Source organism: Protopterus annectens, chromosome 8.part0 (genome assembly GCF_019279795.1).
Source record: "Protopterus annectens isolate FY-2018-M chromosome 8.part0, PAN1.0, whole genome shotgun sequence".
In the NCBI taxonomy this organism is placed as follows: Eukaryota; Metazoa; Chordata; order Ceratodontiformes; family Protopteridae; genus Protopterus; species Protopterus annectens.
The window spans coordinates 1,094,609,495-1,094,632,587 of NC_056741.1; the positions used below are offsets into that span (position 1 = coordinate 1,094,609,495).

The 23,093-nt window shown below is 34.6% G+C and overlaps 1 protein-coding gene across 1 annotated transcript in view; it reads left to right on the forward strand.

Moving 5' to 3' along the window:
* Window positions 1–10,889: 10,889 nt before the first annotated feature.
* LOC122809248 (urokinase plasminogen activator surface receptor-like) overlaps window positions 10,890–23,093 on the forward strand; it is a gene marked incomplete in the record, with an annotated part of 361,759 nt that continues 349,555 nt past the window's right edge. Inside the window, 1 exon segment of the mRNA XM_044080574.1 lies at window positions 10,890–10,933. Coding sequence (XP_043936509.1) covers window positions 10,929–10,933 — 5 coding nt within the window.

Genomic DNA, 23,093 nt, shown 5'->3' on the forward strand with positions numbered 1-23,093 from the left:
GCTCAGATCTTTGGGAGGTGCTGGAAGTCATACAACAATTGCATTCCTTCATGCTTCCAAAGTAGCAATTAGTTCACCCCAAAGACAATACAGAAAGTGTCCTAGTACAGAATTTGCACCTCTAGCTGCACTGAAGTTTCTTTATGGCCTAGCCTACAATGTAATTTAATTTCATATATTTTTTTTCTAAAGTTTGCTAGACTGAGGTTAACCCTCCAGTTTCCTCTTTTAAAACAGATACATTTAAACAGTTACAATAGTGCATGCACATTTCAGTTTTCTTCCAGTAGGGCACACTGTGGGTACATTTTAAACACAAACAGTTTACAAATACCTTTTCAACACAAGCATCTGTACAAAGCAGTTTGATATACACATGACATACACTTCTAATATATTTGTAACACAAGCATCTTGTATAAATTAGTTTGATATTCACAAATGGCATATAATTATTTACAAAATTCCAGCTAGCTGTGCTGGCAGTACCCCCTTTTGTCACAGCATAGTAATTGAAAAATCTTAGCAAGTTGCTTGTGTGCAATGATGAAAACATTTAATAGTGTAGGTCATGACACAGGATAAGAAATCGTTCAAAGTTTTGGAATAAGTAGAAAAACGAAAGTTGTACAGTGAGTGTATGGAAAAACATGGAAGTTATTCTGATCAGGTAGACAGGTGATAGGTGGATAAGAGATGTTATTCAGGTATAAAAAGGAGTTAAACAAGGGCATCCAATTACTGGGGTTATATTTACTATGGGAATGAATGCAGTGGTAGGAATTTACCAATGACTAAAGAAAGGCACAGCTTTGTATGTTTTATATACATGATTTAATAGTCATAACAAAAAATAAAGGAGGTGAAGATGTAAATAAAACAGAAATTAAAAGATATGAGACTGAATAATGAAAAAACTCAAAGGATTTGAGGATACGGTGAACTATGTGGAGTGTATTTTTCCATGCATGTACTAGAAAAAATGGTTAACAAGATGTGGTAAAAAAGCAATGGGAAGAAATTCTGAAAGAAATAAAAATAGTAGATTAATACAGAATGCATTTCAGATGCTATAAAAGTGTATCTCAATAAGTCTTATGTTTTGTGAATGCTGGAGTATATAGACTGTATGTATGTATGTATTTCTGTCAGATGGAAATAATTATCTGAGATGGTATTCAGCATTATATGAGATTTTAGACTGAACAGTATAAAAAGAGGGATGTTCCATTACGCTAAGAAGAAAGGAGAGTTAGGATTAATAAGTGTGGGGGAAATTACAAATCTGAAAAAAGAGCGGTAAGTGTGAAATAAAACAGGTAGCTGAGTGTGTAGCTAACATAAGAATGTTGGAGTTGGATATGGAAGTAAGAAATGGTGAAGGAAAGAATGTCATGAAAAGGTTATGGTAGAGAATTATTATGTTAGGATAGGAAGGTTTGGGGGGAGAAAAGAAAAAAGCTGGGAGGCTTCACATGTTTTGTGGAGACTGTTATTAAAAATCACTTCTGAAGAGACAAATGAAATATAAGTAACAAGAAGAAAGATCATGCACATTTTGTAAAGCTGAAGAGCATATTAAATATTGTTAGCATGTAACAAATAAGAATGTTTTGGCAGAGGTTTAAAAAGCAATATGATCGTGTCTGTTTTAGCAGATTATGGACACAAATAAACATAGACGTAATAGGAAAGAGATAGGATATTACTTAAAATCTCATGGAATATATGAAAATGTAAGATGTGAAGAACTATCATATAATGAGATGTGGGACTATGAAATTTTATTAAAGAGAATACAGAAATAGCTGCAGCACACAGGGTAGGGGAAATATATATATATTAAAGAATGCTACATATAAAATATGAAATAATTGTAATTATGTTGTGTTTGATATATGACAGTTTAATAGCATGGAAATTATGTATATATAGAAAACTAAAAAGTAATTCATAAATAAAACTCCCATTTTGTCTTAGTTAGATGTCACTGAAAGTATGCTGCGAGCTGGAAGGAGTGGAATAATGAACAGATATCGTCTGATGATGGTGTGCAGAAGCAAAATGAGATGGGACAGTGGATACTGTGTTGCACGAGAGAGATTTAGATTATACTGCATTGATTACCTTTGTAAGAGAAAGGCCTCTGCAGATGGCAGCACTATATCTTGAGACTATATTATAAAAAGGCATGATTCTGTTTTGGAAGGAACTAAGAAGCTCTTTTTGGTAGGATACATTTGTTTTATGAAAAGGGAAGGAAGTGCAGTCAAGATAAACTAAAAGGGAAATATGCTGCAGTGGCAGCCGAATGGGAAAAAATGGTGAATTGGATTTAAGACAGTACAAAAGATAGTAAGAATACAAACAAAAATATATTTCTATAAGCAGATGTTTTAAAGCAAATTGATGGAACTCAAGTTTAGACAATTTAGGACAAATTGATGGAACTCAAGATAAGAACATAGAAACATACTAGGTAAGTGATCAAAGAGACAGTAAAATGCCTAGCCATATAGACCTTTAAGCAGACCCTTTTCAACCATTTTATAGTGCTCACCTCCCAAATCAAACAGAATTGTACATGATAAGTTTTTGGACTCCTGAAATATATTCATTAATTCATCTGGACACATAAAGTTTTTGTGATGTGACTTTTGGATCTTTGAAGTTTTTCAATGATTTCTGTTTTAGGGGATAAGAAAAACATGTTTATTATGGAATGAAAATATGTTTGCTAGCTCAAAATTGCAAAATAAGGGAAAGAGTAGGTGTGCAATTCTGACTCGATACTATAATTAAAGTGTTTTTCAAAGGAATAAGTTCAAGTACTGAGCATATTACAATAATGAAAGATGAGAAGTCTATCATCTGGACATGGGAAGGAGGTATAATAATGACATTTTTAGAAAATAATGTTTAGCATAAACCTTGTTTAATTATAATGAATATGAAAAAGTGGGGGTTATATATATGCTGGATAGTCAAATGTGTTATTTTTCTGGAAATGAAACATCTTATTAGTGACTGTGTTGAAAGAATCAAACAGTAGAAAAAAGACTATTTAGAAAATTGTAATATGTAATGCAGAAAACGTATGATAGAGGGGCATCTTTGGTTTGATTGTGAAAAAGAGGTAAGAAAAGGTAATATAATAGGTAATGAAGAAAGTGTTACTGATTGCTTTGGAAAATGAAATAATGTCAAATCTTGGAGAACTGTATTTATGAATCTACTACCAGTGCTTATGTGCTACATGCTCAAGACATACTATTTCACTGCCAAATAGGCAAGTCCTTGAACTCCCACTAACTGAAGCTCCAGTAACAGCGTTATCCCCTATCCTATAACACCATATAGCCCTTCCAAAACTCTGCCTCTAGCCATCAAACTCCCTTCCCACTTTCTAAACCTAAAATTGTCCTCATACTCCCTAACCCTAAAACTCCCTTCCTGTTCCCTAAACTGCAACCTCCCCCCTTCCTGACAGGCACCATAATCTACTCTCCAATTCCCTTCAAGTATGACTGTATTGAAACTGAAAAAAATATATACTGACCAGGTTAAAGAAGCACAACAAAGTGGAGATGGTATTGCAGCAGAAAATAATTATTAAGTAATAACATTAGAAAACGATAATAAAACAAAGGCATTTGATAAAATAAAAAAGAGAAAGGTTAACCTTTTTTAGGTAAAAAGAGTGAAAAAAATGAAATAAAGGAGATAAGGAATAGTAAAGGTAGAAGTACAAATAGTCAGTACGGAATAATGAAAAGTGTAGACGAACATGTAAAAGAAGTATAAACAATAAGAAAAAAAAACAGATTTTAAGTGCAAGGTTAACTGATAAGAAAATTAGAAAGAGAAATGTTTGTGAGATAACACAAACTGAATCCAGTGATAAAAAGGAAATAAAAAGCCTATGAATATGGGTTGGGGTATGAATTTTATAAGGGTATGCAAGATAAAGAAAGAAAGAAACCAAGAAAGGAAAGTGGTTTTGGAGTTTTTAAAGGAATGCCTGAAGAAATGTCTAAATGATGAGGAAATATATAAAGGAATAATTATTGTATGCAAAAAAAGGGAAACATGCTTGTTGAAAAAATGGTGACCAATAGCAACGTGTAATGTGGATTATAAAATAAAAATGGTAATATTGCAAGATGTGAAATCATTACAGAAGGATCAAAATTAAAAAAGTGAAAAAAATGTTAATAATTGCTAAGGATTTGGTAGATAATATAAAGAAGGAGAGTTGGAGGCTAGAATTTTAGCTTGTGAGATAACAAAAACTTGACAATGTATAACAATGCCAAGTGTGGCAGATTGTTGAGATATATGGGACTCAGAAAAGGGAGGTTAATATTTTACAAGATGTATGTAGAATCACATCTGTGAAAGTTTTTGTAAATACTGAGATTAGTGAGAGGGTATTTATGTCTAAATTTATGAGTGGAGGTTTGTTTGTTATGATAGTACAAATAAAGACTATAATGGGTGATGCAAGGGTGAAATATAAAGATGGCATGGAAGTACATTTAATGTTCAGATCTTCAGATGATAATAATTGTAGTTAATGACAAACTTTGGGTAAAAGTAGAAGTGGGGGTGTAGAAAATTTCTGAGGTATGTAGGGATAGTACTGAGTGAAGAAAAATATAAAGTTATGGGGGATATACAGAAACTGGGCCATATTTTTTACAAGAAATACTATAGAAGGTCTAGGGTTAGAACCTATATAGATTAGCAGTAGTGGGAGGGGAAGATGAACGAAATAAGAGAAATAATACAGTTACGGAGGATGTTTAAGTGAATTTTGCAATTCACTGTGCCCAGAGAAAAGCCATGCAAACATAGGGATAACATGCATACTTCCTCATTTTGCACTATACTTTAATGTGATTTATTATGATCAATTCTTTTTTGGAACCATATTCCTCAAACATTTAATGCAAGAAATCTTGCCAAAACAAAAAATAATTGAGGATGAGGGCCCCAAAATAGGGACTGATTTTAATTATTGTTCTTATAAACTTAGAAAGTTGATGGAATATCAGGCTTTGTATTAGCCTGCATTTTTCTGAATAATATGAAGTCTGAAACTCAAATGTCTGTCATTATTTAGTGACTGTCCTCATTGATTTGCCAGAAAACTATACATTTTATGAGGAGCACACCGAAAATAAGAGGGAAAATCTGAACATTCTGTGAAAATCTGGACAGCTGAGAGATAAGTCCTGAACATTTCCACATATTGGATTTTAAATGGTCCAGTTTTCTGACTTTGTTAATATTTAATTTTATTCCACACTAGAATAATTTTACTCAGCTTCTTTCTAGGAAATGTTGTATCATACTTACAGCCAGTCTACCTCTTTAGCACTTTAGTTGTATGACAGAGTTCATTCTTTGGGATCACTTAATTTATTTAGTTACTAAATGTGTATACTCCAAAGTGTATCAACAAAACACATATCACAGCTCAGCAAAACACACACACACTGATAGGTAGTATATGAAAATGCTACACAGAATGAATCTCAGCCAAAAACTCAGTTGCAGGACCAAGTGCTGTAAGATGACAATGCTACTCCTAGCAGCACTATGCCAAGGAACAGTTGCTGTCTTGCACATCCTTCCCAGACCTCCACAGAAATCCACTTATTGTGTTCAGTGCGACTTGTAGAACCCTGCAAACCTTCAGATAACTGCCTGAAATCAAATAAATGCATGACTACTGAACCATGAATGCATTTCAGCTTGCTGCTATAAGAGCCAAATAGTGCAACCCATTGCAACTTCCCTACACACACGTGACCACAATTATAGTTACAGCAGGAATGAAAGCACTTCAGATCTTTATTGCAATCAAATAAACAAATAAAAACATAAACAGAGATATAAGAATGTATTTCAGCTTATTACTCTCAGAGCCATACAGTGCAACCCATTACAACTCCTTCTGCATACATACGTGTGTGTGTGTGTGTGCATGTGTGTGTGTGAGTGTGTGTGGTGTGTGTGTGAGTGCGCGCGTGTGTGTGTGTGTGTATGTATATATATATATATATATATATATATATATATATATATATATATACACACACATATCTGTCATCTCTGAGCTACTGCTCTGAGCTACTCCACAATGTTACCTTCTATACCAAGCCAACAGATATTGCCAGTGTACTGGCCAACAAATTCAGTGCCAACTTTACCCCTCTCCCCCCAAAGGAGCAATCATAATACCAGCAGATTGCCAGGCACCCAGTATTACTGCTGCACAGGTTAAAACAGCACTGTCCAAGGCCAAGAATATAGCTTCGATAGGACCTGACAATATCCCTGGTTATGTTCTACATGAACTATAGAATGAACTGGCACCTCACCTGTGTGCCCTGTTCAATCACAGCCTCACCTCAGGTTTTGTCCCTACCGAATGATGCACTGCTACAGTCATCCCTCTGCATAAAGGAGGAGTGACTACAGACCCTGGGAACTATCGCCCCATTAGCCTGATGAGTCTGATATGCAAAGCTATGGAACGTAACATGATGGACCTAATAAACAAGGATATAGGGAATCTCCAAACTCTGGATCCCACACAGTTTAGTTTTGTGAAGGGTAGATCATGCCTGCTCAACCTGGTCGACTTCTTTGAGTCAGTCACCAGAGCTGTAGATGAAGGCAAGGTGGTTCATAAAGCCTACCTCAATCTGACCAAGGCTTTTGATACCATTCCCCACTAAGGAATCATAGAAAAACTCACTAAGCGTGGCATCATCCCCTATATTACTAGGTGGGTTGTAAATTGGCTCACAGATAGAACCCACAGTGTGAAAGTAGCTGACTCTAAGTCATACTGCCGACTTGTCATGAGAGGAGTGGAAATGTGTCATCATCCCCTTTGCGGAAAAACCCGGTTCCCATGAATTACCATATTGATGGTAGTCCACTGAACACAGAAGACGTTATAAGAGATCTGGGAACACAGGTTCACGGCAATCTCTCTTTTGATCACCACATTGCCACTTTGGTCAAAAAGTCCTTCTATGTGGCACATCTCTTTACTAAGGGTTTTGCATCCAGGAAAAAATAGGTCATTGTCTCCCTCTACTCTTCCCTCATTAGGCCAATCATTGAGTACAGTGCCCCATTTCGCATGTACCTCACTAGACACCTGCAACAACTGGAGGCAAAAGCACCTCACAAAGAGGATCCTAGGCCTTAACCACTTGTCCTATATGGACACACTCAAAAAACTCCAACTATTCTCTGTATCATATCACCTACTTAGAGGCAATCTCTGCTTGACTTACAAAGCCATGTCTGACCCAGCTCTGTTAGAAATGCTACATCTAAAGAAATCCCAATCCCTCCACACCACATGCTCCTGAGACCTCAATCTCATTGCCAGAATTAATAGAACATGCTGGAGGGACAGGTTCATAATCCAGAGACTGCCCATGCTATGGAACAGACTTCCCATACATGTCAAGCAGAGCACCTCACTGACTCTCTTAAAGAGAAATCTTGATGAGTGGATGGGAAACAGAGAATTCACCCTGGAGATAACGCCAGTGGCTCTACTAGACTGAGGCACTGGGAACTAAGGTCGGGTGGCACTATGCCAGGGTAATCCTATGGCTAGGCTTGTAAAGGCCCCAGGGCCATTAGCCTAGTACACACCTATGAATCTATATATATATATATATATATATATATATATATATACATAAGCTCGGAAGATCGACACTGACATCACCGATGCCAGAAGACCGATGGAGCAGATAACCAACAACTCGGAATCCCCACAGCGAAAACACTGACACGGGAAATGTGTGAGCACAACTAGGTGAGTGTGCAATAGTGAGGGATGTAGGGTTAGGGTGCATGTAAGGTGTGTGTGCGATAGTGAGGGATTTAGGGTTAGGGTGCATGTAGGTTAAGTGTGCAATAGTGAGGGACTTCGGGTTATGGTGCGGGTAAGGTAAGTGTGCGATAGTGAGGAACTTGAGGGTTAGGGTGGATTATGTGAGTTAGAGTTAGGGTGCGGGTAAGGTAAGTGTGCGATAGTGAGGAACTTGAGGGTTAGGGTGGATTAAGTGAGTTAGAGTTAGGGTGCGGGTAAGGTAAGTGTGTGATAGTGAGGGACTTGAGGGTTAGGGGCGGATTAAGTGAGTTAGGGTTAGGGTGTGGGTAAGGTAAGTGTGCGATAGTGACGGACCTTAGGGTTAGGGTTTGGGTTAAGGTTAGTGCATAGATAGTTGTGTGTAAGGTGTAGTGTAGGTTTTTAGGTTGTTGGTGTGCTTGTGTTGTGTGTGTTGTGTGGAACAGCGAACGTTTTGTTTTGTTAACTGACGGTATTGTGGTTTGTCGGGCATGTGAGCTTTCATGTTTTTGCAGTTTCATTCTTGTGGTGTCGGTGTTGTGGGTGTCGGTGTTGTGGACTGTCAGTCTACCATAGTAGACCCATATATATATTCCTGTCATACTATGGTGCGGTAAGGGAAAATTCCCTTTTCCCCACTGTAGTGTGACCTTGGAGTGAGAATATTAAAGTGGGGTGGGGGTGGGGGGCACAGCCCCCCACATTAGGGGGTGCAGGGGGCTTGCTCCCCTGCATTCAAGTAGATTTTGTGTTTTTTTTTAACATACTTTAACGAAAGCGCTTTTTCGATGAAAGTGCTTTCGTTAAATTGTGTTCAGTGGTAATGGATTCGGGCTTTTGAAATTTCAATCAAACGTCCTAGATCCATACACACACACACACACACACACACACACACACACACACACACACACACACACACACAAACATATACACACTGCATGACCAGAATTACAGCCACTTTATTGGCTGCGAACACATACGATCTCTGCTTGCAATCAAATGAAAAAATAAAAATATAACTATCAACCCGATAATGTATTTCAGTTTGTTGCTTTCAGAACCATATAGTGCAACCCACTGCTTCCCCCCAAACACAAGCACAAAGATGTAACCACCATTACAGCCATTTATATGACTCTGTATACTTCATACCTCTACTTGGGATAAAGAAGGCCCGAGAATTTATTTCAGCTTCCTATTGTAAGAACCATACATAAAAAAACATTGCAAGCCCCTTTCTAAAGACACACGCACACAAACACACACGCACACACACAAACACAAATTCACAAAATAAATCTCAGTTGCCCCTGATTTTGGTTTAAAATCTTGTTCTAGTTCTCTTAAAACTGGCAATTTTGAAAGGCAACTTTTCATGCTTTTCAAGTTAGTACTAATAATATATATTTTAAACTGTCCATATTTGTCTCTGATAATTTCTCTCATATTTGTACCTGATTCAGGACCCTCATTCACACACACACACACACACACACACACACACACACACACACACACACACACACACACACACACACACTATTGCCTATAGTAATGATTGGCATGCAATGCCCTGTTAAAAATAAATAAATAAATAAAACTTTAGCTAAAAAAAAAACACAAAATAATTACTTGCATGCTTGTACATTGTTTCCTTCCACTTCTTTCACTTTTGGCAGGTGCTTTAGTTACCTGAGGCAGTCTGAACCAATCAGAAGTAGCCCTCACTGTTTCATACTGCAGCCCTGCCAACCTCCTCAAAAGTGGTGCTTCTGCTGCTTCAGGTACAGGAAGACCTGTAATAACACAGGAATATTTTTTTTAAAAAACAGTGCTGCCAGACTTGCCTATATGCATATTTTTTAACATCATGCAAACACAGCATATTACAGCTACATGATGCATGAAGTTCCAGTTTCCCAAAATCTGGATCATTACTTTTTATTTTTATTTTAAATTAAAGTCAATTGAAAAAAATAATAAAAATAAAGCATTTGGAGCTATTGGAGGGGCTTCAGCTCAGCAGCCATTGCAAAGAGCCACTTCTGGTAAATGTCACCCTTAGATCTCGTACTTTTAACATCTACTCACTTGTTGATTCATGAAATCAAACCTACAAATTTAGAGGGATAGGAAGGGAATTGTGCTTGTAACATCTGTGTAATTTCTTCTCAGAACATTTGTTATCTGATTTTCCTTGAAACTTCCAGAATGAGGAATTAGCCACTGACTTGTACAAAATTCAACAGCAGAGGCACTCTCTGTAATGCAGAGACTTCATTTATAGTCACAAAACCTATCATTTTAATTTAACTCTTCACCTACTTTAAAATCTTTCCAGAAACATTGATGATCTTCAGATTGCCATATATGCTGCTTTATGACTGCATCGATACTTCTTCACACCTTCTATTACCTGCAACACAGTATTTGTTGCACTGGCTCAGATACTGACTTGTCCTAACATATTAACAATCTTAGATTTTTATTCCAAGCTCATATCCAGTTTGTGAAGTATATAACTTCACAGATGTAAAAGCATATTTCATGTGGTCAGACAAGTTCTAGCTTTTATTTATAGTTGGCTGTTGCACAAAACTTGGCACAAAGAAAATGTTAAACAGCCTCAGAGATATCCATACAATAAATTAGTTTTGAATTTACTTTATTTGAATTTTGTAGTTACCAACTGTGATGTCTGCAACAGTAGCAAATGAGCTATGGTTCAAAATGTTCTAAATGGACTGTTCACCACACCGAAATATGTCTTTATTTAGTCGACTTTTAAAGCTACATGCATACTAAAGCAGTATGTTATTGTTTGTAGTCGTTAAGTAAATAGGTCAGTGCAGAGCAGATGATGAAATATTTTTCCTGTCAGTGACTGTACTGGGAGTGTCAGACTAGGTTTTATTCTACTAAAGTTACCAGAGAATCTTCATGGTATCACACAGTCTTAAAGTATTAGACAAGGCGTTTTAAGGCTGACCCTCGAAGGTGCAAGACAGAAACAGAAAGAAGGGAAATTCTGAAAATGAAAATTCTCATATGTAGGTATGGAATGGTATATACTTTTACACTTGCATGTCAACTGCCAGACTCTGTATATCTGAGGGTTGTTTGGAGTGCTAAAGATTACGGATTTGAAGGATACATCTGTCTACTTAATCTGTGCTTGGGACTATATCTATTTATCTGTGTGTATGTCTCTCTCTCTCTCTCTATATATATATATATCTATATATATATATATATATATATATGGGTTCCTATCACATCATCGAACTGTGTAATCACCGACACTCACCTCTTCGACACCAATCCATCGACGTCCATATCATCGACAATTCCGGTAAGCGATCTTCCCCCTCACAGGACCCATGGTAGCGCTTTCAAGGTAAATTGTACGGAATCACGTAAACCCTGATTGGTGTAACACAGGAAGAAGCGCTACCATGGGTCCTGTGAGGGGGAAGATCGCTTACCGGAATTGTCGATGATATGGACGTCGATGGATTGGTGTCGAAGAGGTGAGTGTCGGTGATTACACAGTTCGATGATGTGATAGGAACCCATATATATATATATATACACACACACACACATTCAAACACCATAGTTTGTGTGATGTCTGAAATATTCTGATCCTATAGTATAAGGTATTTCATGCATAATAAAAACAAGCCCAACATACTTCATTCATCCATTTTTTTGTGTGTATAAATTAAAGCAGTTTCTTATTGACTTCAGGAGACTACATTTAGCTGCCTATGTTTCTCCTAAGGAAGGTATTAGGTAGTTTATGTAGATTTTTATCAATGCAGTACCTCATGAGTAGTTTTCTACTATAGTTTCTGAGATAAATGTAATTCTTTTTTATAGACTCAGCTCATATTTTGATGCATTTTAGCAGTATACTGAGAGTTATAGCAGGGATCATGAGTATCATAATTTAGTTCTGATTTTTATTTAGTGTGTTTAGTTAGTTTTGATAGTTAGAATCATGGCTGATTCATCTGAGAAGCATTCTGACTAATTTTGGTTAATGTTTTATTTGATTTGATTCTGTTTTATCTTTATTTTATTTTTTATTCCATTCAGAATGAATTTTATTTCCTGCTGTGGTTAGTGTTTTATTTTTTATTCTTTTATTTTAACTTTTTTATTCTAACAAGACTGAATTTCATTTCAGAAGACTAACTTATTTTTTGAGGTGTGTGTGTGTGTGTGTGTGTGTGTGTGTGTGTGTGTGTGTGTGTGTGTGTGTGTGTGTGTGTGTGTGTGTACTCATGTGTGCATGTGTGTTTGTCTGACTGTGCAATGTGTTTTTATTTTAGCTTTTTGTTAAATTAAGTATATATTTGGGTTTAGAAGTATTGTTTTAAGTTGATTATATTGTTGTGGGGATATTACAGTCTACCTTTTGTGTGCAGTATTTAGAATTTAACTTTTTAAACACTCCCATAATTGGAAGCCATACATATGTCCTCCCATTGTTTCCTTCTGAATTGCTTATCTAATCCCTCTTCCCAATCTTGTCTAACCTCCTATGATTGGTTATTATAGTTATTGTGCAATATTTTATATGCCCTACTAATTATCACGTTTTAACCGCAACAGCTTCTATTCTAGATTCACTTAAGACATAGGCAAATATACATTTTATGAAAGAAAACAAACCATATTTAAGTGTTCCCAGTTACAGACATTATACATCCCTTGTATTCTTTTGTATAACTATCATCAATCCACCATTACATAAATTGGTCAATTCCTACCTTCCCTTAAACCTCACTACTCCTCAAAACATTACTCTGTATGTATTATTTGTTCCCACAATTTCCATTTGTTTCCATGTAATTTGCTCCTGTCTTTTTCTAAAGATCCATTTTCTAGTGTTATCTTTGTTACAATATCCAATCCTTCAGACACAGTGGATTTTGAGTTTGATGTCCTTTTTATAGTAGTTGCTTTTTTGGTAGCCACCAGAATTAAACTTAACATGGCCTTATTATGTCTAAGTAATTCAGATCCTGTTTCCCAGCTCAAAAATCATTTCCTTAGTTACACTCTGCCAATTCATTACACTTCCAAACCCTATGTTCCCAGTTATGTCTTTGTTTTCCATCTAAACTCCAACATTTGGCAGCTACCTGAGGAAAATTTCTTTGGAGTCTGCTTTGGGTATAAAAATACCTATGCAAGCACTTCCAAGCAGAAATCCTAAATCTTACAAACTTTGTTGCATAATTGGGAGCCATACATGTGTCCTCCCATTGTTTCCTTCTGAATTCTTTATCTAATCTCTATTACCAATCTTTTTGAGCCTCCTATGATTGGTTATTATAGTTTTTGTGCAATATTTTATATGCGGTACTAATTATTCCTTTTTTAGCAGCAGCAGCTTATGTTCTAGATTCAGCTAAAAGCTCTACCAGATCAGGTATTTCACTTAGGATTCCCCTATTCTTTCCCTTTGCTATACTCTGGAATTTGTCTCTGATAAGAAAGGCAGTGTTTATTCTATTATCTTTCATTATCTATATATATATATATATATATATATATATATATATATATATATTAATATTTGCTTACTGGGAATGCCCAACTGTGATAGAGCATATTTTCAGGCCTGGGGAGAAAAGCTCCAGATGCATGTCTTTGGAATGTGAGAGAAAACTGGAGCACCCAGAGGAAACCCATGCGAACACAGGGAGGACATGCAGACTGCACAGAAGGCATCCCAGGTGAGAATCAAACCGGAAACCCTATTGCTGTGAGGCAACAAGGCTAACCGCTGCACCACTGCACGATCCACAACTATTTGCTCCCAATACCTTGGTTCCTTTGCTAGTTTTCTTCAGTAAATTTCACCCCCCTCTTGCCTATTCTCTGTATCACTAATTGCAGTCATCCCTCATGGCAAAATCTCTTTTCTCCATTCCTGTATTGGCTTAGTTCTTAAAATACATTATGCCACTTTATGAATATAATATTCTATTATTCTTCTTAAGGATCTGCATCCAATATCTCACTCCCTCAATTATTTCATGAAGCTCACTCCTGCTTTTTCATCATTATTTCTTACTTTTGAATGGTAGCTTTCTGCTTGTGTTATGTATATGAGCCTGAGTAGCTGTAAAATAACCATTCAAATCAGATAATCCTAAAATACCTTTGTTCTACTGGAAGGATCAACTTAACCCACTTGACCCTTGCTATCTTCCTCTCTCAGATCAATTTTTTTCAACACTATTAAATATTGTCCACAACTTCTTTTCTGGTTGATAAAAATAGGATTGGCCTGTATAAAAGACTTAATGGACTAAAACATTTTCACTGCTTGCATCTTGCTATCATAAATAAGAGCATTCTGTTTCTCAGTTTTTATATTTCCTTTTGTTTAGTCTCTTCCCATGTCTTTAGCCTCCATAACAGAACCATTTTAATCCATACTACGAAATATTTTATCAAATCAACTGAACCAATTCACATGTCGGTACATACTTTACAGCTATGGCCTTTGTTTTATTTTCATTAATTTTATTTCCTGAAAAGACTTGAAACTGGCTCAGAATGTTATACAACTCTGAAATGTACTTTTCCGGTTTTATCAGGCACAAAATAACATCATTAACCCAACTTTTCTTAATTAGCATATCAATTATATCCTTGAATTTCCGAGTTCCTTATTTTTTGCCAATACCTTTAAATATAACACAAATAACAAAGATAAAAGGGGACACCCCTGCCTAGTTTCTCTGTTCAGACATCAACTTATCAGAGAAGAACCTTCTCCCTTAAAGTTTTGCCTCTAATCCCTCACATTTCTTCCTATTTAACTTTATTATTGTGTCCAGGGAATGCAAATGCTTCCATTACCCTACTCATAAAATCCCAGTTTACGCTGTCAAATGTTTTCTCTGCATCAAGACCCACCAACAGCACTATTTTCATATATTTTGCTTCCCTGTGGATTATCACTGTTCTAGTAATGTTGTTAAATATTTGCCTCCCCTCCACAGAACCACACTGATCCATATCTATCAATTTTGGCAACTCTGTTACCATTCTTTTAGCTATTATGGACTTAAAATGTTATAATCATGGTTTAAAACTGAAATGGGCCTATATGAAGCTGGGTCTTATGGTCTTTACCATCTTTAGGCATTATAGCCACCACAACTTTCTTCCAGGGTTTTGGTGCTTCCCCTTCTTTTAAAATTTATTTATTTATTTTACATTTGTTGACCGGGCTAGTCTAACTGGATATATGTCCATTTTCAGTAGAAGCCCAGGGAGAAAAGCTCCAAAGACATGTTTCAAAAGTATAAGTACAAACAATACACAAACATCAGGTATTATAATCATAAAACATAGCAATTATCATAGTAAAAAAAAGTCATTGACAATGGTACAGTGCAATAAAAGCCTGGAGGATTTTAAAAGGATGTACACTGAGATTAAGAGTTAAAAAATAGTATGAGTAGAGTGTATGCAGACATAGTACAGGTTAGGTAGGAGATAGAGAAAAGGAAGTTGGATGTGTAATGATGATACAATGGATTTACTTAAGAAAATGTATGTAAAGAGGATATAAATAATGTAGAAAAAGGTAGATAAGAAAAGTATAGTCAGACGGAAGATGTAACAGAGGATAGTAAGGAATAGATAGGTAAGTTGAGTTTGTAGAGTTATAGGACTAGTCAGGTTTGGCACAGGGGCATAGCCAGTATGATTTGAGGTAGAATTTAAGTCTGTTTTTAAAGAGAGATAAAGAGGTGAGTGAGGTTAGATCACTAGGGAGAAGATTCCAGGATTTGCCAACAGTATTAGAGAAGAGAGAATCCCCAGCCCTGTTATGAAGTTTAGAGGTGTATACAAGAAGTTTGTGTGATGAGCATAATTACTTCAGATTTTTATAGGGGGTAATGAGGTTTGTTAAACTTGGAGTGCTGGAAGGTTTATAGAGAATGTTGTGGGCAATGGTTAGTTGGTGAAATTTAATCAGGTGTTGAAGTTCTAACCATCCTATCTGGTTTAAGTTTACACAATGGGGGGTTCAAAATGGGTTGCCTGTAGCAAATCTAGCAATGTTATTATAGGACATTTCTAATTTACTGAGATTATTCTTGGAGAGATTAGTAAAAATGGGTGAGGCATAAAGGAGAGTAGAGATCAAGTGAGTGTAGTAGTTTTAGCAGTAGGAGAAAGGAAACGTTCAATCCTATAGAGAGTGCCAATGTTTTTGTTGACAGTCTTTATAGTATTGTTGATGTGGATGTTGAAGTTAAGGTTATTATCGATGGTGACCCCTAGTAGTTTAGTGGTGAAGTCTGGAGATATTATTGTGCCATTGGTAGATGTCACAGAGAAATGTAGAGGAGAGGACTTTTGAGTTGGAGTGAAGAGGAGGAGTTTGTTTTTCTTTGGGTTCAAAAGAAGGCAATGCTGAGTGAACCATTGTTCAACTATGTTGAATATTTTTTGGGTGAGAGAGTGAAGGTCATGGGAGGATGTAGCTGAGCATAATAATGTGGAGTCATCAGCATATTGTATACAAGTGGCTTGTGGGATAGCTAGATGAAGGTCGTTCATAAATATAGAGAAAAGAAGAGGTCCTAGTATGGACCCCTGAGGGACACCTAAGGAAACAGGTAGATGGGTGGATAAGGAGTTATGCCAAAGTACTGCTTGCTGTCGTTTGTCAAGGTAGGATTGGAACCATTTTATGGAAAGTGGGTCTAATGACAGAGATTTAAGTATGTTAATGAGAATCTGGTGGTTTACCATGTCAAATGCTTTAGACAGGTCGATAAATAGAGCAGAAGAAAGATTATTCAGGTTTCGGTTCCTGTTAATGTAGTCAGTAAAGGAAAGGAGGGCAGTGGTAGTACTGTGTGGAGGTCTGAAACCATGTTGACAGTTAGAAAGTAGATTTTCTATTAAGTGGTGGAGTAGCTGTTTATGGATACATTTTTCCATAATTTTAGCGAAAGGCGAAAGTAGGGCAATGGGGCGATAGTTTGATAGCTCAGTGGAATGTCCATCTTTATGTAGGGGGATAATATGGGAGACTTTCCATAAGGTGGGGATGTAACCTTCAGTAATAGTTCTATTGATCAGTATGGAAATAGGATAGGCAACAGCCTTGGATGATAGCTGTAGATATTCAGAAGTCAGTAGGTCTGCAGAAGGGGAGCATGGTTTCAGTTTATTCAGCAGGGTTTGGATAAATGTGGTTGGGACAGGTTTGAAACGAAAAGTGAGAGGTGGGGTAGAGGATTATGAAGGTAATGTGAAGGTATTATGTGATAGTTGACTAGCTAGTGTTTGGATAGCATCTGTAAAGAAGGTATTGAAAGTATTAGCTGTATGGATGGGATTTTTCCTATCTGTATTTTGAAGGTTAGGTGCAGTGGCTTGACCTGGGTGGAGTAACTGCTTAATGCTAGACCAGAATTTCTGTGGGTTGTTGTGGTTAGGTTGTTGATATTGTAAGTAGTAGTTTTGTTTATCAGAGAGTATGACCTTCTTTGCGTCATTTATTAGCTGTCTAAAGGTTTGTTGGTCAGCAGGGTTTTTAGTCTTTCTCCATTTAGCCCAATGTTTATTTCTGAGATGAATTTTGTGTTTGGTTTCATAAGAAAGCCATGGGGCAGACTTGGCCTTAATTCTAATAGATCTGGATGGATCATGGTGATTAAGAATGGCTAGGAAGGTAGAATTAAAGAAATTAACAGCTTCATCTAATAGAAGTTGTTTTAAGTGAACCCAATTGCATGCTCTTAGTTCCATTTTGGAACAGGTCAGGGTTAAATTTCTTTTTGGATCTAATTTGTTTGATAGAGATTGGAGTAGGGGTGTTTGTTTTAGTCTGATGATGTAAATAAGTGAGTGGTCACTTAAATCATCGGGGAGGGTTCAAAACCCTTCAGATCTTTATAGATTCATAGGAAAGTACTAGGCTAGCTGCCCTTGTAGGCCATTTTAAGCCTAGCCAGTTTCCCTTTTTGTGATTGAAATAACCTGTCCCATTTAGTTATAGATTTTGAAAAACATACAACATCATGTTAATGATTTTAGTTTGCTTGTAGGCTTATTTAAAGGTCAACAAAAGGCCTTATGATATAAAGTACAATTTTACAGTAATACTGCGAGTTAAGCTCTTTGTGACCTCTTTGACTTTAATGATGCATTTTGAGCATTTTTTTCCTGAATTTTTTTTTTTTATTTTTCAAATACAGTTGAATGAATTCCATAGTATTCATATATAACATCTTAAATAACTATGTACACTATTTACATTAGCCTGACACTATAACAGATCTTAATGTATACAGTTACTATATAAGTATGTCCAATCCATTATCAGAGTGTCTGATCAATTATTGTATAGTGTCAATCAACGATAAGACTTTTCCCCAAGGATTGTTGATAAATGGCTTTGGATAAATTTTTAGTTCTTTCATTTTAATTTCCAATAATGTTGTGGTCTTCGGTAGGCTGGAGAAGTCTTCCAAAGTTGGTATTGTGTTTGTATTCCATTCTTGTACACTTCCTTGAAATTGCAAGTATAGTCCATACTAGATACATGTTTGACCTATTCAAATGAGGACATTCGTTTACATTTAATAATACAATACCTTTAGTTAAATAAAATGACTCATTAAATAAAGCTTGTAGAAAGTTATTAATACCATTCCAAAATGGCTTAATTTTGACACAATCAAAGAAAATGTGGTTCCAATCTGCATTGTGTACTTGCTCACATCTCCAACATATTCCTTTTATGGAAGAACTAATTTTACTGATTCTATCTGGGGTTAAAAATGCTCTGTGCAAGCATTTCCAATTAAAAACTTTCCAGTATTGTATAAAGGATGTATATTTTATCGATAATAAGATATTTTAATATCATCAGTTAATTGTATAGACTGTCCGTTTGTTATATATTTCCAATATGAGGATTTGGGTGTTGTTTTATAGTTATCAATATTTTGTAAAATGTTAAAATACTGTTTCCCATGTCAAAGCCATTATATATGATTTCATATATGTATTTCATAAATCTAGGTATTTCTTTAAATGAAGAATTGTTAATTATTCTACTTAAATCTTGCGAATATGACAGAATACTCTGTAAAGTTAGCCAGTCCTGTTGTGGAATTTTGTATGTTGTTTTTATTACCTGCATATCTAAAACTTTTAGTTCTTTGATACATGGGAGCCAACAAACAAATCCTTTCTGTTCCCAGGAATTAATAGTTTCTCTATATATTTTACGTGGAAAGTTCTTTGTGACTATAAATGGTGTTAAAAGATCAAACCAGATTTTTAAATCTATATTTGCATGAATAATTTTACTAAATGAGTCAATGTAATAATTAATCATACGAGTTTTAATGGGTTTAGTTATGTTACATTGCATACTAATACATAATGTATGCCATGGCAAATTTTTTTATCTATTTAAAATTTTTTTTTGTAAATCAAATTAATTTATTGATATTATAGTTAGTAATTGTTTCCAATTTGCAGAGTAATTTGGACTTATACATTCTGAGATTCTTTTAGATATTGATGTTTTTATATATGTTTCTATAGCAGGAAAGTTTAATCCTTCCTGTTTCCATGGTCTGGTATGATGTATTAAAGCTATTCTTTTTCTTTTGGAAAACCATAAAAATTTTATTAGGCATGAATTTATTTCTTTAAGTATACTCTTTTCTGGTAACAGTTGTATTGCCAAGGCTATATATAGGATCTTGGGCAGTAAAACCATTTTTATTAACTGTAGTCTATGTTCAAATATTAATACTATGTTGTTCCATTTTTCCACAGAGATTTTAATTGTATTGATGATATTATTGTAGTTTTTTGAGACAAATTAATTATTATCCTTGCATAACTCAATTCCTAGATATTTTAAGATAGATTCTTGTTTCCCTACGATGTGATCCCCCTTACCTTGCAGTTCTTTTTTTTTATTTTGATTTTGATTTACTGAAATGGAGTCCTGATGTCATGTGAAATGTGTCAAGTAATATATCGAATTCTTCTAATGCCTCTTTTGTATTAATGTTAGTAATATGTCACCAGCAAATAGCATTACTTTAGAATTGTACTGTTCATAAATATCTATTCCTTTGGTTTTTATATTGCTATGAATTGAATCTGCCACTATTTCAATAGCCAGAGCAAATAGAATCGGTGACATGGGACATCCTTGTTTAGTGCCTTTTGTTATATGTATAGATTCAGAGGTAAAAGGCCCTAACTTGACATACGCTAAATTATTTGTATATATATTCTTTAGGAGATGAAAAAAGGATGCAAGAAATTCAAATAGCATTAGGATTTTGAATAAACAGTCCCAATTTAGGGAATCAAAGGATTTCTCTATATCTAAGCCAATCATGAGTGTTTCTTTATATTTTTTATTAACATAATCTATAAGAGAAATTGTCCATTTAATATTGTCATATGTGTGTCTATGATATATAAATCCAGTTTGATCATTATTTATTGTTTTGGATAGTGGTATTTTCATTCTGTTAGTTAATATTGTCATAAATATCTTATAATTATTATTTAATACTGATATAGGTCTATATGAGGTACAGAGGTTTGGGGATTTGTTTTCCTTTAGGATTGATGTGATTAATGAATATCTCCAAGAGGGTATTATTAAAGCTTGTGACTGAATTTCTTGTAGAGTTTTATGGGGATAGTATATTTGACGGAAAACGTTTATATATTTCCATGATTATGCCATCTATACCTGGAGCTTCATTATTTTTACCCTCTTTTATTGTATTTGTAATTTCTTTGTAGGATATTGGTGCTTGCAGATCTAGTTTTAATTTTTCTGTTATTTTTTTTATATTAGAACATTTTTCATCTAGATTTAATTGATCGATATGTATATTTTCTTTTTGGAAATTTTCCATATAGTGATTTCTATAGGCATCAAGAATGTCACCTATAGCTGAGACATGTTTCCCTTTCTTTTCATGGAAGATACTTTTAATGTTATTAGCTTTTGATTATATTTTGATTCTTGTGGATAAATTATGTAGATATCTGGGAGAAGTGGCCAAGGTATTCATTTTTAGGTTTCCAAAAGCTAAACTAGTTTTATGTGTTAGAATTTCTTTGTATTTATTGTTTAATACTTCTACTTTCTTTTTCATCTCCAAATGATTTTGATTTTTTTCAGCTTTTACTGACAAATATTTGAATTGTAGATCTAATAATTCAGAATCCCATTCTCTGATTTTTTTATAACAAGTTATGGTTTTACCATATATGCAAGCTTTTAATGAGTCCCATATCATTATGTTATTTATCTCTGTGATGTAATTAATATATAAGAAGAACTGTAATTCAGATAATAACCAGGGTTTAAACTCTTTAATTTTAGTGATATATGCTGGAATTCTGGAGTTAAAGATTAATGGTTTGTACCCATTTTGAAGTTTTAGTATCAATGAATTGTGATTTGAAGACAGGCAGGGAGTGATTGAGAAATTAATGATTTTAGAGTGTAATTCATGGGCAGCAAATATTTTATCTATTCTAGTTTAGGTACCAAATCTGTGATCTTGATGGGAAAACAACAAAGATTTATCTTCTTTAAATTTGAAAGTATCTACAAGATGAAATGATTCTACCCACTTGTTTAAAGCTTTTGATACAGCAGATGTACACAGTAGTCCTTTATTTGTAGTTTCAGAAATATCAAATATACAGTTAAAATCTCCTCCTAATATTAACTTGCATTTATATTTATTGGAAATGAAATCCAAGTGTTTTTAACAGTTCCTGTTTCAATGCCTGGGAACCAGTATAGATTGGCTAGGGTCCATATTCTGTTATTATATTTAACTATTACTAATGCCATAAGGCCTTCTTTATCTTCATAATTATAAATGATTTCTGGGTTAATCACATTTGTTTTCCATAAAATTGTTATCCCTTTGTCTGCCTTATAAGTGGATTATGCCAATATCATATATTCTTTAGGATTCCATTTGTAATTGTCATTTGTTTTGAAATGAGCTTCTTGAAGGAAGACAATTTGTGCTTTGATCAGTTTTAAATACTTCAGTAGATTTGATCTCTTGCTAGGATTGTTTAAGCCATTGGTATTTAAAGATAATAAAGTTAAATCCATCTTAGGTTATTTAGACTGTGTATTTTTTGTTTTATTGTGATTAGTAAACATTTTCCTCTGATAAGTATAAAGTATATGTTTGAGTTTTTAAATGAAATTATCAGTTTTATACTTTGAGTGTTTACCAATAAAATAATGTTTTGGTCAGGCATACTAAAAATGTTTTTGTGAAATAACAAATTTAAATTAATGAATGTTAACAAAACTAAGATCCGCACTAGCCGTGGAATGAAAATCATTCCTAATCTGATGGATAAACCTAAGTTCATCAGTGTATCACTCATACCTTGACAATCCAGAACATCTGAGCTCCATAAATTGAATTATCATATGAAAAATATTTGTAATACGAATAAGCAATATTTATATTAGTTTGAACATAGTACTATTGTAGATTAGACAGAATTCTAATACAATATAAATGTCTACTTATTGTATAAGCAATTAATATTTACATGAAAGACAGATGACAAGCAATTCAATCATAGTAAAGTAGGATATCATATATAAAACCTCAGTAAAAGATTACAGCACAGTTATTTAACATATTCATCCTTATTGATGAAGTCTTTCAAAACGTATTACTTAATATAAATAGATGGTAATAATATTTATACCTAATGTTTGTAATACAATGTATTTTACTGGATATATCAGAAGTCATATTGCATTGTTTGCCAGCATTTAAGTAATTGGTTTGTTTGTTGCTAACTTACTTAAAGCATCAAGTTTATTTTATGTGAAGATTGATGAAAGTTAGTGCATTTTAATTATCAGTGCATCCCTCTTCCTCCCATTTCCTACACATAAGGATTGTCATATGTCAGTTCTTATTATAAAATGAGTGAATTATAGGTTAAAAACAACAAATTCACTTATTGTGATTAATGATTATAAGTTCCCTTTCCATATTCATAAATTGCCATTTCATGGCATATACTGAAAGGTTTTAGATTTAAATGGCAACATTCTATTTTGTATAATCACAAAAGGTTAATTTGAGTGATTATTGTCAAT